A 16,706-nucleotide genomic window follows, 5' to 3' on the forward strand; every position below is an offset into this window, starting at 1 on the left:
GTCAGTGAAGACACTTGCCAGTTGGTCAGCACATGCTTGCAGTACACGTCCTGGTAATCCGTTTGGCCCTACAGCCTTGTGAATGTTGACCTGTTTAAAGGTCTTACTCAAATCGGCTGACGAGAGCGTGATCACACAGTCGTCTGGAACAGCTGGTGCTCTAATGAATGTTTCAGTGTTATTTGCCTCGAAGCGAGCATAGATGTAGTTTAGCTCGTCTGGTAGGCTTGTGTCATTGGGCCCTTTGTATTCTGTAATGGTTTGCAAGCCCTGCCACTTCCGACGAGCATCAGAGCCGGTGTAGTACGATTCGATCTTTGTCCTGTATTAATGCTTTGCCTGTTTGATGGTTCATCGGAGGGCATATCAGTTTTTCTTATAAGCTTCAGGGTTAGAGTCCCGCTCCTTGAAAGCGGCAGCTCTAGCCTTTAGCTCAGTGTGGATGTTGCCTGTAATCCATGGCTTCTAGTTGGGATATGTACGTACGGTCACTGTGGGGACGACGTCATCAATGCACTTATTGATGAAGCCAATGACTGATGTGGTGTACTCCTCAATGCCATCGGAGGAATCCCAGAACATATTCCAGTCTGTGCTAGCAAAACAGTCCTGTAGCGTAGCATAGCATCTGCTTCATCTGATCACTTTTTTATTGATCTAGTCACTGGTGCTTCCTGCTTTAATTTTTGCTTGTAAGTAGGAATCAGGAGGATAGAATTATCGTCAGATTTGCCAAATGGAGGACGATTTTTATGCGTCTCTGTGTGTGGAGTATAGGTGGTCCAGAGTTATTTTTCCTCTGGTTGCACATTTAACATGCTGATAGAAATTTGGTAAAACTAAATTAAGTTTCCCTGCATTAAAGTCCCCGGCTACTAGGAGCGCTGCCTGGGTGAGTGTTTTCTTGTATTCGGCCATAAGCAAACATCTCATTCAATGCTGTCTTAGTGCCATCCTCTGACTGTAGTGGTATGTAAACAGCTACGAATAATACAGAGGAAAACTCTCTTGGTAGGTAATGTGGTTGACAGATTTTCATGAGATACTCTCCCTCTGGCGAGCAATAGACTTCCTTAGATATCGTGCACCAGCAGTTTTTTTACAAAAATACATAGTCTGCTTGTCTTACCAGACGCCGCTGTTGTATCCTGCCGGTACAATGTATAACCGGCCAGCTGTATGTTGATAATGTCGTCGTTCAGCCACTACTCCTGTGAAGCATAAGATGTTACAGTTTTTAATGTCCAGTTGGTAGTTTAATCTTCCGCGTAACTCGTCGATTTTATTCTCCAAGGACGTTTGCAGAATGGAGGGAAGTGGGGGTTTATTCAATCTCAGCCAGCTCTTCGGCACCTCTTCCTCTGCCTCCACTTCACACGGATCACGGGGATCCGGGCCTGTTCCTGAGGAAGCAGTATATCCTTCATGTCGAGCTCGTCAGAGTCGTGAAAGGGAAAAAAATTATTCTGCCAGTCAGTGGTGAGAAATCGCAGTCCTGATGTCTAGAAGTTATTTTCGGTCATAAGAGACGGTAGCGGCAACATTATCTACAAAAGAAGTTACAAACAACGCAAATAAACAAACAAATAACCCATTCGGCTGGGGGAACGTAAAACGTCTGCCTTGCCCCGGCACCAGCTTAGATCTATCAGGTATCTCATCGTTATTAGGTACTGGTGTGTATAACTCTCTCTCTATCAGGTATGCCATCGTTATTAGCTACTGGTGTCTATAACTCTGTCTCTCTCTCTATCAGGTATCTCATCGTTATTAGCTACTGGTGTCTATAACTCTGCCTTTCCTCCACACGATGTGAGTATGATTCCATCCCCATGATAACATGGTGAAACGTTCAGAAGTTAAGGTGAGGGGGTTAGAGGTAACACTGTTCTGTCCTCAGGGGTCATTCACCAGGAAAGGAGGGCGGGATCAGAGGAACGACAGACAGGTGAGCTCATGTGATTGGTCAGCAGTGTCCTTTAGCATGTCTTATGATTCCAGAGAAGCAACATCTAGTTAAGGCTGTGTGTGTGTGTGTGTGTGTGTGTGTGTGTGTTTCAGCTCCTATATGAGGAGTGGGCCAACTATGGAGTGATGTTCAAATACCAGCCATTGGACCTAATCAGGTATAACCTAAAGTGTGTCTGTCTGGACCTAATCAGGTATAACCTAAAGTGTGTCTGTCTGGACCTAATCAGGTATAACCTAAAGTGTGTCTGTCTGGACCTAATCAGGTATAACCTAAAGTGTGTCTGTCTGCACCTAATCAGGTATAACCTAAAGTGTGTCTGTCTGGACCTAATCAGGTATAACCTAAAGTGTGTCTGTCTGGACCTAATCAGGTATAACCTAAAGTGTGTCTGTCTGGACCTAATCAGGTATAACCTAAAGTGTGTCTGTCTGGACCTAATCAGGTATAACCTAAAGTGTGTCTGTCTGCACCTAATCAGGTATAACCTAAAGTGTGTCTGTCTGCACCTAATCAGGTATAACCTAAAGTGTGTCTGTCTGGACCTAATCAGGTATAACCTAAAGTGTGTCTGTCTGGACCTAATCAGGTATAACCTAAAATGTATCTGTCTGCCTGTTTGACCTGTAATAAGAAGTACTATATTGACTCTGACCACTAACAGGAAGTATTTTGGGGAGGCGATTGGTCTGTACTTTGCCTGGATGGGAGTTTACACCCGGATGTTGGTCCCGCCCTCTCTACTGGGCCTTATAGTGTTCCTCTATGGTGTCCTCACTGTCAACACTAATGTGCCCAGGTACACATACACACCACACACAGTCCTCATTCTCTCTCCCATGCTTTCTGTACATCAATGTGTCTCTCTTTATTTTACTGATTGTTGAATCCTGCCCTTAGTTACTCTTCATAACAATTTTCCAATAACTTCAGTTAGCATGATCATTACGTCAGTTACCACGATCATTACGTCAGTTACCACGATCATTACGTCAGTTACCACGATCATTACGTCAGTTACCACGATCATTACGTCAGTTACCACGATCATTACATCAGTTACCACGATCATTACGTCAGTTACCACGATCATTACGTCAGTTACCACGATCATTACGTCAGTTACCACGATCATTACGTCAGTTACCACGATCATTACGTCAGTTACCACGATCATTACATCAGTTACCACGATCATTACATCAGTTACCACGATCATTACTTCAGTTACCACGATCATTACGTCAGTTACCACGATCATTAAGTCAGTTACCACAATCATTACATCAGTTACCACGATCATTACATCTGTTACCACGATTATTACATCAGTTACCACGATCATTACATCAGTTACCACGATCATTACGTCAGCTACCACGATCATTACGTCAGTTACCACGATCATTACATCAGTTACCACGATCATTACGTCAGTTACCACGATCATTACGTCAGTTACCATAATCAATCATTACTTCAGTTACCACGATCATTACGTCAGTTACCACGATCAATACATCAGTTACCACGATCAATACGTCAGTTACCACGATCATTACGTCAGTTACCACGATCAGTACGTCAGTTACCACGATCATTACATCAGTTACCACGATCATTACGTCAGTTACCACGATCATTACGTCAGTTACCACGATCATTACATCAGTTACCACGATCATTACGTCAGTTACCACGATCATTACGTCAGTTACCACGATCATTACGTCAGTTACCACGATCATTTTGTCAGTTACCACGATCATTATGTCAGTTACCACGATCATTATGTCAGTTACCACGATCATTACGTCAGTTACCACGATCATTACATCAGTTACCACGATCATTACGTCAGTTACCACAATCATTACGTCAGTTACCATAATCAATCATTACTTCAGGCTGTGTTTATGTTTTGTTCTCGTGTGTTTCAGCCAGGAGATGTGTGATGACAGTCTGAACTTCACGATGTGTCCACTGTGTGATGCGGTGTGTGACTACTGGAAGCTGAGTTCAGTCTGTTCATTGACTCGAGCCTCTTACCTGTTTGACAACGGAGCTACCACCCTCTTCGCCATCTTCATGTCCCTCTGGGGTATCAATATATATATATATATATATATAACTACTTTCCTGCCCATACCTACACCACTATTGCTCCTACCTATTGCCCTACCTACCCCTTATTGGGCCCCCCTACTGCCCCTAACTACCTCATATTGCCTCTAACCACTGCATACTGCCCCCTACTACCCCTATCTACCCCATACTGCTCATAACTACCCCATATTGCCCCTAACTACCTCATATTGCCTCTAACCACCGCATACTGCCCCCTACTACCCCTATCTACCCCATACTGCTCATAACTACCCCATATTGCCTCTAACCACCGCATACTGCCCCCTACTATCCCTATCTACCCCATACTGCTCATAACTACGCCATATTGCCCTTAACTACCCCATATTGCCTCTAACCACCGCATACTGCCCCCTACTACCCCTATCTACCCCATACTGCCCCTTACTACCTCCTACTACAACTACCTACAACCCTACTGTCCTTACCTAACCCATACAGCTGCTACCTAAACTCTAATGTCCCTACCTATCCCCTACTGCCCCTAAATAGCCATTACTGGCCCTAAATATGCCCTACTGCCCCGACCTACCCCCTACTGCCCCTAACTATCCCATGCGTCCCCTGAATCCCCCTACTACAACTACCTAACCCCTAATGACCCTAACTACACCATACTGCTCATAACTACCCCCTACTGCTCATAACTACCCCCTACTGCCCCTACTTACCCCCTACTGCCCCTACCTACCCCCTACTGCCCCTACCCACCCCCTACTGGCCCTACCTACCCCATACTATCCCTACCTAACCCATACAGGCCCTAACTACCCCATAATGGCCCTAACCACCCCCTTCTACAACTACCTACCCCCTTCTACCCCTACCTGCCCCTAACTGACCCCTATTGCCCCTAACTGACCCCTAACTGCCCCTAACTGCCCCCTACTTCCCCTAACTTCCCCTTACTGCCACTACCCAATCCCTACTACAACTACCTACAACTCTACAGTCCTTACCTAACCCCTACCGCTGAAACCTAACCCTTAATGACCCTACCTACCCCTACTGCCCCTAACTGGCAACCTACTGCCCCCTAACTGACACCCTACTGCCCCCTAACTGACACCCTATTGCTCCCTAACTGACACCCTACTGCCACCTAACTGACACCCTACTGCCCCCTAACTGACACCCTACTGCCCCCTAACTGACACCCTACTGCCCTCTAAATGACTCCCTACTGCCCCCTAACTGACACCCTACTGCCCCTAACTGGCAACCTACTGCCCCCTAACTGACACCTTACTGCCCCTAACTGACACCCCACTGCCCCCTAACTGACACCCTACTGCCCCCTAACTGACACCCTACTGCCCCTAACTGACACCCTACTGCCCCCTAACTGACACCCTACTGCCCCCTAACTGACACCCTACTGCCTCTAACTGACACCCTACTGCCCCTAACTGACACCCTACTGTCCCCTAACTGACACCCCACTGCCCCCTAACTGACACTCTACTGCACCCCTAACTGACACCCCACTGCCCCCTAACTGACACCCTACTGCCCCCTAACTGACACCCTACTGCCCCCTAACTGACACCCTACTGCCCGCTAACTGACACCCTACTGCCTGCTAACTGACACCCCACTGCCCCCTACACTCTACTGCCCCCAACTAACCCCTACTGGTACTAACTACACCCTACTACAACTACCTACAACCCTACTATCCTTACCTGACCCCATACTGCCCCTAACTAACCCATAATGCACCTAACTACCCCCTACTGCACCTAACTATCCCCTACTGCCCCTAAGTACCCCCTTCTACAACTACCTACAACCCTACTGTCCTTACCTAACCCCTACTGCTGCTACCTAACCCTAATGACCCTATCTACCCCTACTGCCCCTAACTACCCCCCTGCTACTCCACCTACCCCTTCCTAATCACTTATTACCCCATCTATCTCTACCCCTACCTGTCCCATACTGCCCCTACCTGTCCCCTACTTCCCCTAACTACCCACCACTGCCCCTACCTACCCACCACTGCCCCTACCTACCCACCACTTTCCCTACCTACCCACGTCCTGCCCCTACCTATCCCATACTGCCCCTACCTACCCACGTACTGCCCCTACCTGTCCCATACTGCCCCTACCCGTCCCATACTGCCCCTACCTACCCACGTACTGCCCCTACCTGTCTCATACTGCCCCTACCTGCCCCATACTGCCCCTACCTGTCCCATACTGCCCCTACCTACCCACGTACTGCCCCTACCTATCCCATACTGCCCCTACCTGTCCCCTACTTCCCCTAACTACCCACCACTGCCCCTACCTACCCACCACTGCCCCTACCTACCCACCACTTTCCCTACCTACCCACGTACTGCCCCTACCTATCCCATACTGCCCCTACCTACCCACGTACTGCCCCTACCTGTCCCATACTGCCCCTACCCGTCCCATACTGCCCCTACCCACCCCCTACTGCCCCTACCTGTCCCCTACTTCCCCTAACTACCCACCACTTTCCCTACCTACCCACGTCCTGCCCCTACCTATCCCATACTGCCCCTACCTACCCACGTACTGCCCCTACCTGTCCCATACTGCCCCTACCCGTCCCATACTGCCCCTACCTACCCACGTACTGCCCCTACCTGTCCCATACTGCCCCTACCTGCCCCATACTGCCCCTACCTGTCCCATACTGCCCCTACCTACCCACGTACTGCCCCCTACCTACCCACGTACTGCCCCTACCTATCCCCTACTGACCCTACCTACCCCCTACTGCCCCTACCTACCCCCTACTGCTCTACCTACCTCCTACTGCCCCTACCTACCCCCTACTGCCCCTACCTACCTCGTACTGCCCCTACGTACCTTTACTGCCCCTATTTACCACTCTACTGCCCATACATACCCCCCTACTGCCTCTACCTGTCCCCTACTTCCCCTAACTACCCACCACTTCCCCTAACTACCCACCACTTCCCCTAACTACCCCCCACTTCCCCTAACTACCCACGTACTGCCCCTACCTACCTTTACTGCCCCTATTTACCACTCTACTGCCCATACATACCCCCCTACTGCCTCTACCTGTCCCCTACTTCCCCTAACTACCCACCACTTCCCCTACCTACCCACCACTTCCCCTACCTACCCACCACTGCCCCTACCTACCCACCACTTTCCCTACCTACCCACGTACTGCCCCTACCTGTCCCATACTGCCCCTACCTACCACGTACTGCCACTACCTGTCCCATACTGCCCCTACCTGTCCCATACTGCCCCTACCTACCCACGTACTGCCCCTACCTACCCACGTACTGCACCTACCTGTCCCCTACTGACCCTACCTACCCCTTACCGCCCCTGCATACCCCCTACTGCCCCTACCTACCTCCTACTGATCCTACCTACCTCCTACTGCCCCTACCTACCCCTTCTGACCCTACCTACCTCGTACTGCCCCTACCTACCTTTACTGCCCCTACTGCCCATACATACCCCCCTACTGCCTCTACCTGTCCTCTACCTCCCCTAACTACCCACCACTGCCCCTACCTACCCACCACTGCCCCTACCTACCCACTACAGCCCCTACCTACCCACCACTGCCCCTACCTATCCACGTACTGCCCCTACTTGTCCCATACTGCCCCTACCTACCCACGTACTGCCCCTACCTGTCCCATACTGCCCCTACCCGCCCCATACTGCCCCTACCTGTCCCATACTGCCCCCACCTACCCACGTACTGCCCCTACCTGTCCCATACTGCCCCTACCCGTCCCATACTGCCCCTACCTACCCACGTACTGCCCCTACCTGTCTCATACTGCCCCTACCTGCCCCATACTGCCCCTACCTGTCCCATACTGCCCCTACCTACCCACGTACTGCCCCTACCTATCCCATACTGCCCCTACCTGTCCCCTACTTCCCCTAACTACCCACCACTGCCCCTACCTACCCACCACTGCCCCTACCTACCCACCACTTTCCCTACCTACCCACGTACTGCCCCTACCTATCCCATACTGCCCCTACCTACCCACGTACTGCCCCTACCTGTCCCATACTGCCCCTACCCGTCCCATACTGCCCCTACCCACCCCCTACTGCCCCTACCTGTCCCCTACTTCCCCTAACTACCCACCACTTTCCCTACCTACCCACGTCCTGCCCCTACCTATCCCATACTGCCCCTACCTACCCACGTACTGCCCCTACCTGTCCCATACTGCCCCTACCCGTCCCATACTGCCCCTACCTACCCACGTACTGCCCCTACCTGTCCCATACTGCCCCTACCTGCCCCATACTGCCCCTACCTGTCCCATACTGACCCTACCTACCCACGTACTGCCCCCTACCTACCCACGTACTGCCCCTACCTATCCCCTACTGACCCTACCTACCCCCTACTGCCCCTACCTACCCCCTACTGCTCTACCTACCTCCTACTGCCCCTACCTACCCCCTACTGCCCCTACCTACCTCGTACTGCCCCTACGTACCTTTACTGCCCCTATTTACCACTCTACTGCCCATACATACCCCCCTACTGCCTCTACCTGTCCCCTACTTCCCCTAACTACCCACCACTTCCCCTAACTACCCACCACTTCCCCTAACTACCCCCCACTTCCCCTAACTACCCACGTACTGCCCCTACCTACCTTTACTGCCCCTATTTACCACTCTACTGCCCATACATACCCCCCTACTGCCTCTACCTGTCCCCTACTTCCCCTAACTACCCACCACTTCCCCTACCTACCCACCACTTCCCCTACCTACCCACCACTGCCCCTACCTACCCACCACTTTCCCTACCTACCCACATACTGCCCCTACCTGTCCCATACTGCCCCTACCTACCACGTACTGCCACTACCTGTCCCATACTGCCCCTACCTGTCCCATACTGCCCCTACCTACCCACGTACTGCCCCTACCTACCCACGTACTGCACCTACCTGTCCCCTACTGACCCTACCTACCCCTTACCGCCCCTGCATACCCCCTACTGCCCCTACCTACCTCCTACTGATCCTACCTACCTCCTACTGCCCCTACCTACCCCTTCTGACCCTACCTACCTCGTACTGCCCCTACCTACCTTTACTGCCCCTACTGCCCATACATACCCCCCTACTGCCTCTACCTGTCCTCTACCTCCCCTAACTACCCACCACTGCCCCTACCTACCCACCACTGCCCCTACCTACCCACTACAGCCCCTACCTACCCACCACTGCCCCTACCTATCCACGTACTGCCCCTACTTGTCCCATACTGCCCCTACCTACCCACGTACTGCCCCTACCTGTCCCATACTGCCCCTACCCGCCCCATACTGCCCCTACCTGTCCCATACTGCCCCTACTTACCCACGTACTGCCCCTACCTGTCCCATACTGCGCCTACCTGTCCCATACTGCCCCTACCTACCCACGTACTGCCCCTACCTGTCCCATACTGCCCCTACCTGTCCCCTACTTCCCCTAACTACCCACCACTTCCCCTAACTACCCACCACTTCCCCTAACTACCCCCCACTTCCCCTAACTACCCACGTACTGCCCCTACCTACCTTTACTGCCCCTATTTACCACTCTACTGCCCATACATACCCCCCTACTGCCTCTACCTGTCCCCTACTTCCCCTAACTACCCACCACTTCCCCTACCTACCCACCACTTCCCCTACCTACCCACCACTGCCCCTACCTACCCACCACTTTCCCTACCTACCCACATACTGCCCCTACCTGTCCCATACTGCCCCTACCTACCACGTACTGCCACTACCTGTCCCATACTGCCCCTACCTGTCCCATACTGCCCCTACCTACCCACGTACTGCCCCTACCTACCCACGTACTGCACCTACCTGTCCCCTACTGACCCTACCTACCCCTTACCGCCCCTGCATACCCCCTACTGCCCCTACCTACCTCCTACTGATCCTACCTACCTCCTACTGCCCCTACCTACCCCTTCTGACCCTACCTACCTCGTACTGCCCCTACCTACCTTTACTGCCCCTACTGCCCATACATACCCCCCTACTGCCTCTACCTGTCCTCTACCTCCCCTAACTACCCACCACTGCCCCTACCTACCCACCACTGCCCCTACCTACCCACTACAGCCCCTACCTACCCACCACTGCCCCTACCTATCCACGTACTGCCCCTACTTGTCCCATACTGCCCCTACCTACCCACGTACTGCCCCTACCTGTCCCATACTGCCCCTACCCGCCCCATACTGCCCCTACCTGTCCCATACTGCCCCTACTTACCCACGTACTGCCCCTACCTGTCCCATACTGCGCCTACCTGTCCCATACTGCCCCTACCTACCCACGTACTGCCCCTACCTGTCCCATACTGCCCCTACCTGTCCCCTACTTCCCCTAACTACCCACCACTGCCCCTACCTACCTACCACTGCCCCTACCTACCCACCACTTTCCCTACCTACCCGCGTACTGCCCCTACATATCCCATACTGCCCCTACCTACCCACGTACTACCCCTACCTTTCCCATACTGCCCCTACCCGTCCCATACTGCCCCTACCTACCCACGTACTGCCCCTACCTGTCCCATACTTCCCCTACCTGTCCCATACTGCCCCTACCTGTCCCATACTGCCCCTACCTACCCACGTACTGCCCCCTACCTACCCACGTACTGCCCTTATCTGTCCCCTACTGACCCTACCTACCCCCTACTGCCCTACCTACCCCCTACTGCCCCTACCTACCTCCTACTGATCCTACCTACCCCCTACTGCCTCTACCTACCTTGTACTGCCCCTACCTACCTTTACTGCCCCTATCTGTCCCTTACTGACCCTACCTACCCCCTACTGCCCTACCTACCCCCTACTGCCCCTACCTACCTCCTACTGATCCTACCTACCCCCTACTGCCTCTACCTACCCACGTACTGCCCCTACCTATCCCCTACTGACCCTACCTACCCCCTACTGCCCCTACCTACCCCCTACTGCTCTACCTACCTCCTACTGCCCCTACCTACCCCCTACTGCCCCTACCTACCTCGTACTGCCCCTACGTACCTTTACTGCCCCTATTTACCACTCTACTGCCCATACATACCCCCCTACTGCCTCTACCTGTCCCCTACTTCCCCTAACTACCCACCACTTCCCCTAACTACCCACCACTTCCCCTAACTACCCCCCACTTCCCCTAACTACCCACGTACTGCCCCTACCTACCTTTACTGCCCCTATTTACCACTCTACTGCCCATACATACCCCCCTACTGCCTCTACCTGTCCCCTACTTCCCCTAACTACCCACCACTTCCCCTACCTACCCACCACTTCCCCTACCTACCCACCACTGCCCCTACCTACCCACCACTTTCCCTACCTACCCACGTACTGCCCCTACCTGTCCCATACTGCCCCTACCTACCACGTACTGCCACTACCTGTCCCATACTGCCCCTACCTGTCCCATACTGCCCCTACCTACCCACGTACTGCCCCTACCTACCCACGTACTGCACCTACCTGTCCCCTACTGACCCTACCTACCCCTTACCGCCCCTGCATACCCCCTACTGCCCCTACCTACCTCCTACTGATCCTACCTACCTCCTACTGCCCCTACCTACCCCTTCTGACCCTACCTACCTCGTACTGCCCCTACCTACCTTTACTGCCCCTACTGCCCATACATACCCCCCTACTGCCTCTACCTGTCCCATACTGCCCCTACCCGCCCCATACTGCCCCTACCTGTCCCATACTGCCCCTACCTACCCACGTACTGCCCCTACCTGTCCCATACTGCCCCTACCTGTCCCATACTGCCCCTACCTACCCACGTACTGCCCCTACCTGTCCCATACTGCCCCTACCTACCCACTACAGCCCCTACCTACCCACCACTGCCCCTACCTATCCACGTACTGCCCCTACCTGTCCCATACTGCCCCTACCTACCCACGTACTGCCCCTACCTGTCCCATACTGCCCCTACCCGCCCCATACTGCCCCTACCTGTCCCATACTGCCCCTACCTACCCACGTACTGCCCCTACCTGTCCCATACTGCGCCTACCTGTCCCATACTGCCCCTACCTACCCACGTACTGCCCCTACCTGTCCCATACTGCCCCTACCTGTCCCCTACTTCCCCTAACTACCCACCACTGCCCCTACCTACCTACCACTGCCCCTACCTACCCACCACTTTCCCTACCTACCCGCGTACTGCCCCTACATATCCCATACTGCCCCTACCTACCCACGTACTACCCCTACCTTTCCCATACTGCCCCTACCCGTCCCATACTGCCCCTACCTACCCACGTACTGCCCCTACCTGTCCCATACTTCCCCTACCTGTCCCATACTGCCCCTACCTGTCCCATACTGCCCCTACCTACCCACGTACTGCCCCCTACCTACCCACGTACTGCCCCTATCTGTCCCCTACTGACCCTACCTACCCCCTACTGCCCTACCTACCCCCTACTGCCCCTACCTACCTCCTACTGATCCTACCTACCCCCTACTGCCTCTACCTGTCCCCTACCTCCCCTAACTACCCACCACTGCCCCTACCTACCCACCACTGCCCCTACCTACCCACTACAGCCCCTACCTACCCACCACTGCCCCTACCTATCCACGTACTGCCCCTACCTGTCCCATACTGCCCCTACCTACCCACGTACTGCCCCTACCTGTCCCATACTGCCCCTACCCGCCCCATACTGCCCCTACCTGTCCCATACTGCCCCTACCTACCCACGTACTGCCCCTACCTGTCCCATACTGCGCCTACCTGTCCCATACTGCCCCTACCTACCCACGTACTGCCCCTACCTGTCCCATACTGCCCCTACCTGTCCCCTACTTCCCCTAACTACCCACCACTGCCCCTACCTACCTACCACTGCCCCTACCTACCCACCACTTTCCCTACCTACCCGCGTACTGCCCCTACATATCCCATACTGCCCCTACCTACCCACGTACTACCCCTACCTTTCCCATACTGCCCCTACCCGTCCCATACTGCCCCTACCTACCCACGTACTGCCCCTACCTGTCCCATACTTCCCCTACCTGTCCCATACTGCCCCTACCTGTCCCATACTGCCCCTACCTACCCACGTACTGCCCCCTACCTACCCACGTACTGCCCCTATCTGTCCCCTACTGACCCTACCTACCCCCTACTGCCCTACCTACCCCCTACTGCCCCTACCTACCTCCTACTGATCCTACCTACCCCCTACTGCCTCTACCTACCTTGTACTGCCCCTACCTACCTTTACTGCCCCTATCTGTCCCTTACTGACCCTACCTACCCCCTACTGCCCCTACCTACCCCCTACTGCCCCTACCTACCTCCTACTGATCCTACCTACCCCCTACTGCCTCTACCTACCCACGTACTGCCCCTACCTGTCCCATACAGCCCCTACCTGTCCCATACTGCCCCTACCTACCCCCAACCGCAACTATCTATCCCCCTTACTCCCCATACATACCCCCTTACTGCACCTACATATCCACTACTACCCCTTCCTAATCCCTTACTGCCCCACCTCCCTAATGCCCCACATACTCCCTTCTACCCCTCTACTGCCCCTACCTGTTCCATACTGCCCCTACCTGTCCCATTCAACCCCTACCTGTCCCATACTGCCCCTACCTGTCCCATAGTGTCCCTACGTACCCACGTACTGCCCCTACCTACCCACGTACTGCCCCTACCTGTCCCATACTGCCCCTACCTGTCCCATACGGCCCCTACCTGTCCCATACTGCCCCTACCTACCCCCTACCGCAACTATCTATCCCCCTTACTCCCCATACATACCCCCTTACTGCACCTACATATCCACTACTACCCCTTCCTAATCTCTTACTGCCCTACCTCCCTAATGCCCCACATACTCCCTTCTACCCCTCTACTGACCCTACCTGTCCCATACCCCCTTACTGAACCTACATATCCACTACTACCCCTTCCTAATCCCTTACTGCCCCACCTCCCTAATGCCCCACATACTCCCTTCTACCCCTCTACTGAACCTACCTGTCCCATACCCCCTTACTGAACCTACATATCCACTACTACCCCTTCCTAATCCCTTACTGCCCCACCTCCCTAATGCCCCACATACAGTGCCTTGCGAAAGTATTCGGCCCCCTTGAACTTTGCGACCTTTTGCCACATTTCAGGCTTCAAACATAAGGATATAAAACTGTATTTTTTGTGAAGAATCAACAACAAGTGGGACACAATCATGAAGTGGAACGACATTTATTGGATATTTCAAACTTTTTTAACAAATCAAAAACTGAAAAATTGGGCGTGCAAAATTATTCAGCCCCCTTAAGTTAATACTTTGTAGCCCCACCTTTTGTTTTATATCTTTATGTTTGAAGCCTGAAATGTGGCAAAAGGTCACAAAGTTCAAGGGGGACGAATACTTTCGCAAGGCACTGTACTCCCTTCTACCCCTCTACTGCCCCTACCTGTTCCATACTGCCCCTACCTGTTCCATACTGCCCCTACCTGTCCCATAGTGCCCCTACCTACCCACGTACTGCCCCTACCTGTCCCATACTGCCCCTACCTGTCCCATACGTCCACTACCTGTCCCATACTGCCCCTACCTACCCCCTACCGCAACCTGTCCCATACTGCCCCTACCTACCCCCTACCGCAACTATCTATCCCCCTTACTCCCCATACATACCCCCTTACTGCACCTACATATCCACTACTACCCCTTCCTAATCCCTTACTGCCCCACCTCCCTAATGCCCCACATACTCCCTTCTACCCCTCTACTGCCCCTACCTGTTCCATACCCCCTTACTGAACCTACATATCCACTACTACCCCTTCCTAATCCCTTACTGCCCCACCTCCCTAATGCCCCACATACTCCCTTCTACCCCTCTACTGCCGCTACCTGTTCCATACTGCCCCTACCTGTCCCATACAACCCCTACCTGTCCCATACTGCCCCTACCTGTCCCATACTGTCCCTACCTACCCACGTACTGCCCCTACCTACCCACGTACTGCCCCTACCTGTCCCATACTGCCCCTACCTACCCCCTACCACAACTATCTATCCCCCTTACTCCCCAGCATACCCCCTTACTGCACCTACATATCCACTACTACCCCTTCCTAATCCCTTACTGCCCCACCTCCCTAATGCCCCACATACTCCCTTCTACCCCTCTACTGACCCTACCTGTTCCATACCGCCTTACTGAACCTACATATCCACTACTACCCCTTCCTAATCCCTTACTGCCCAACCTCCCTAATTCCCCACATACTCCCTTCTACCCCTCTACTGCCCCTATCTGTTCCATACTGCCCTACCTGTCCCATACAGCTCCTACCTGTCCCATACTGCCCCTACCTGTCCCATACTGTCCCTACCTACCCGCGTACTGCCCCTACCTACCCACGTACTGCCCCTACCTGTCCCATACTGCCCCTACCTGTCCCATACTGCCCCTACCTATCCCATACTGCCCCTACCTACCCCCTACCGCAACTATCTATGCCCCTTACTCCCCATACATACCTCCTTACTGCACCTACATATCCACTACTACCCCTTCCTAATCCCTTACTGCCCCACCTCCCTAATGCGCCACATACTCCCTTCTACCCCTCTACTGACCCTACCTGTCCCATACCCCCTTACTGCACCTACATATCCTCTACTACCCCTTCCTAACCCTTACTGCCCCATCTCCCTAGTGCCCCACATACTCCCTTCTACCCCTCTACTGCCTCTACCTGTCCCATACTGCCCCTACCTACCCCCTACTGCCCCTACTGCCCCTACCTAGCCACTACTGACCCTACCTGTCCCATACTGCCCATACCTGTCCCATACTGCCCCTACCTACCCCCTACCGCAACTATCTATTCCCCTTACTCCCCATACATACCCCCTTACTGCACCTACATATCCACTACTACCCCTTCCTAATCCCTTACTGCCCCACCTCCCTAATGCCCCACATACTCCCTTCTACCTCTCTACTGCCCCTACCTGTTCCATACTGCCCCTACCTGTCCCATACAACCCCTACCTGTCCCATACTGCCCCTACCTGTCCCATAGTGTCCCTACCTACCCACGTACTGCCCCTACCTACCCACGTACTGCCCCTACCTGTCCCATACTGCCCCTACCTGTCCCATACTGGCCCTACCTACCCCCTACCGCAACTATCTATCCCCCTTACTCCCCATACATACCCCCTTACTGCACCTACATATCCACTACTACCCCTTCCTAATCCCTTACTGCCCCACCTCCCTAATGCCCCACATACTCCCTTCTACCCCTCTACTGCCGCTACCTGTTCCATACTGCCCCTACCTGTCCCATACAACCCCTACCTGTCACATACTGCCCCTACCTGTCCCATACTGTCCCTACCTACCCACGTACTGCCCCTACCTACCCACGTACTGCCCCTACCTGTCCCATACTGCCCCTACCTACCCCCTACCACAACTATCTATCCCCCTTACTCCCCAGCATACCCCCTTACTGCACCTAC

At 53.7% G+C, this 16,706-nt stretch overlaps 1 protein-coding gene across 1 annotated transcript in view; it reads left to right on the top strand.

Moving 5' to 3' along the window:
• LOC110522685 (anoctamin-1-like) overlaps positions 1–16,706 on the top strand; it is a 335,378-nt gene that overhangs the window by 149,416 nt on the left and 169,256 nt on the right. The window contains exons 8-12 of the mRNA XM_090230797.1: positions 1,757–1,812; positions 1,901–1,948; positions 2,062–2,126; positions 2,634–2,768; positions 3,910–4,070. Coding sequence (XP_090086923.1) covers positions 1,757–1,812; positions 1,901–1,948; positions 2,062–2,126; positions 2,634–2,768; positions 3,910–4,070 — 465 coding nt within the window. The remainder of the gene's footprint in view (positions 1–1,756; positions 1,813–1,900; positions 1,949–2,061; positions 2,127–2,633; positions 2,769–3,909; positions 4,071–16,706) is intronic.

Source organism: Oncorhynchus mykiss, chromosome 4 (assembly GCF_057628025.1).
Source record: "Oncorhynchus mykiss isolate SJ-2025 chromosome 4, ASM5762802v1, whole genome shotgun sequence".
Lineage (NCBI taxonomy): Eukaryota > Metazoa > Chordata > Actinopteri > Salmoniformes > Salmonidae > Oncorhynchus > Oncorhynchus mykiss.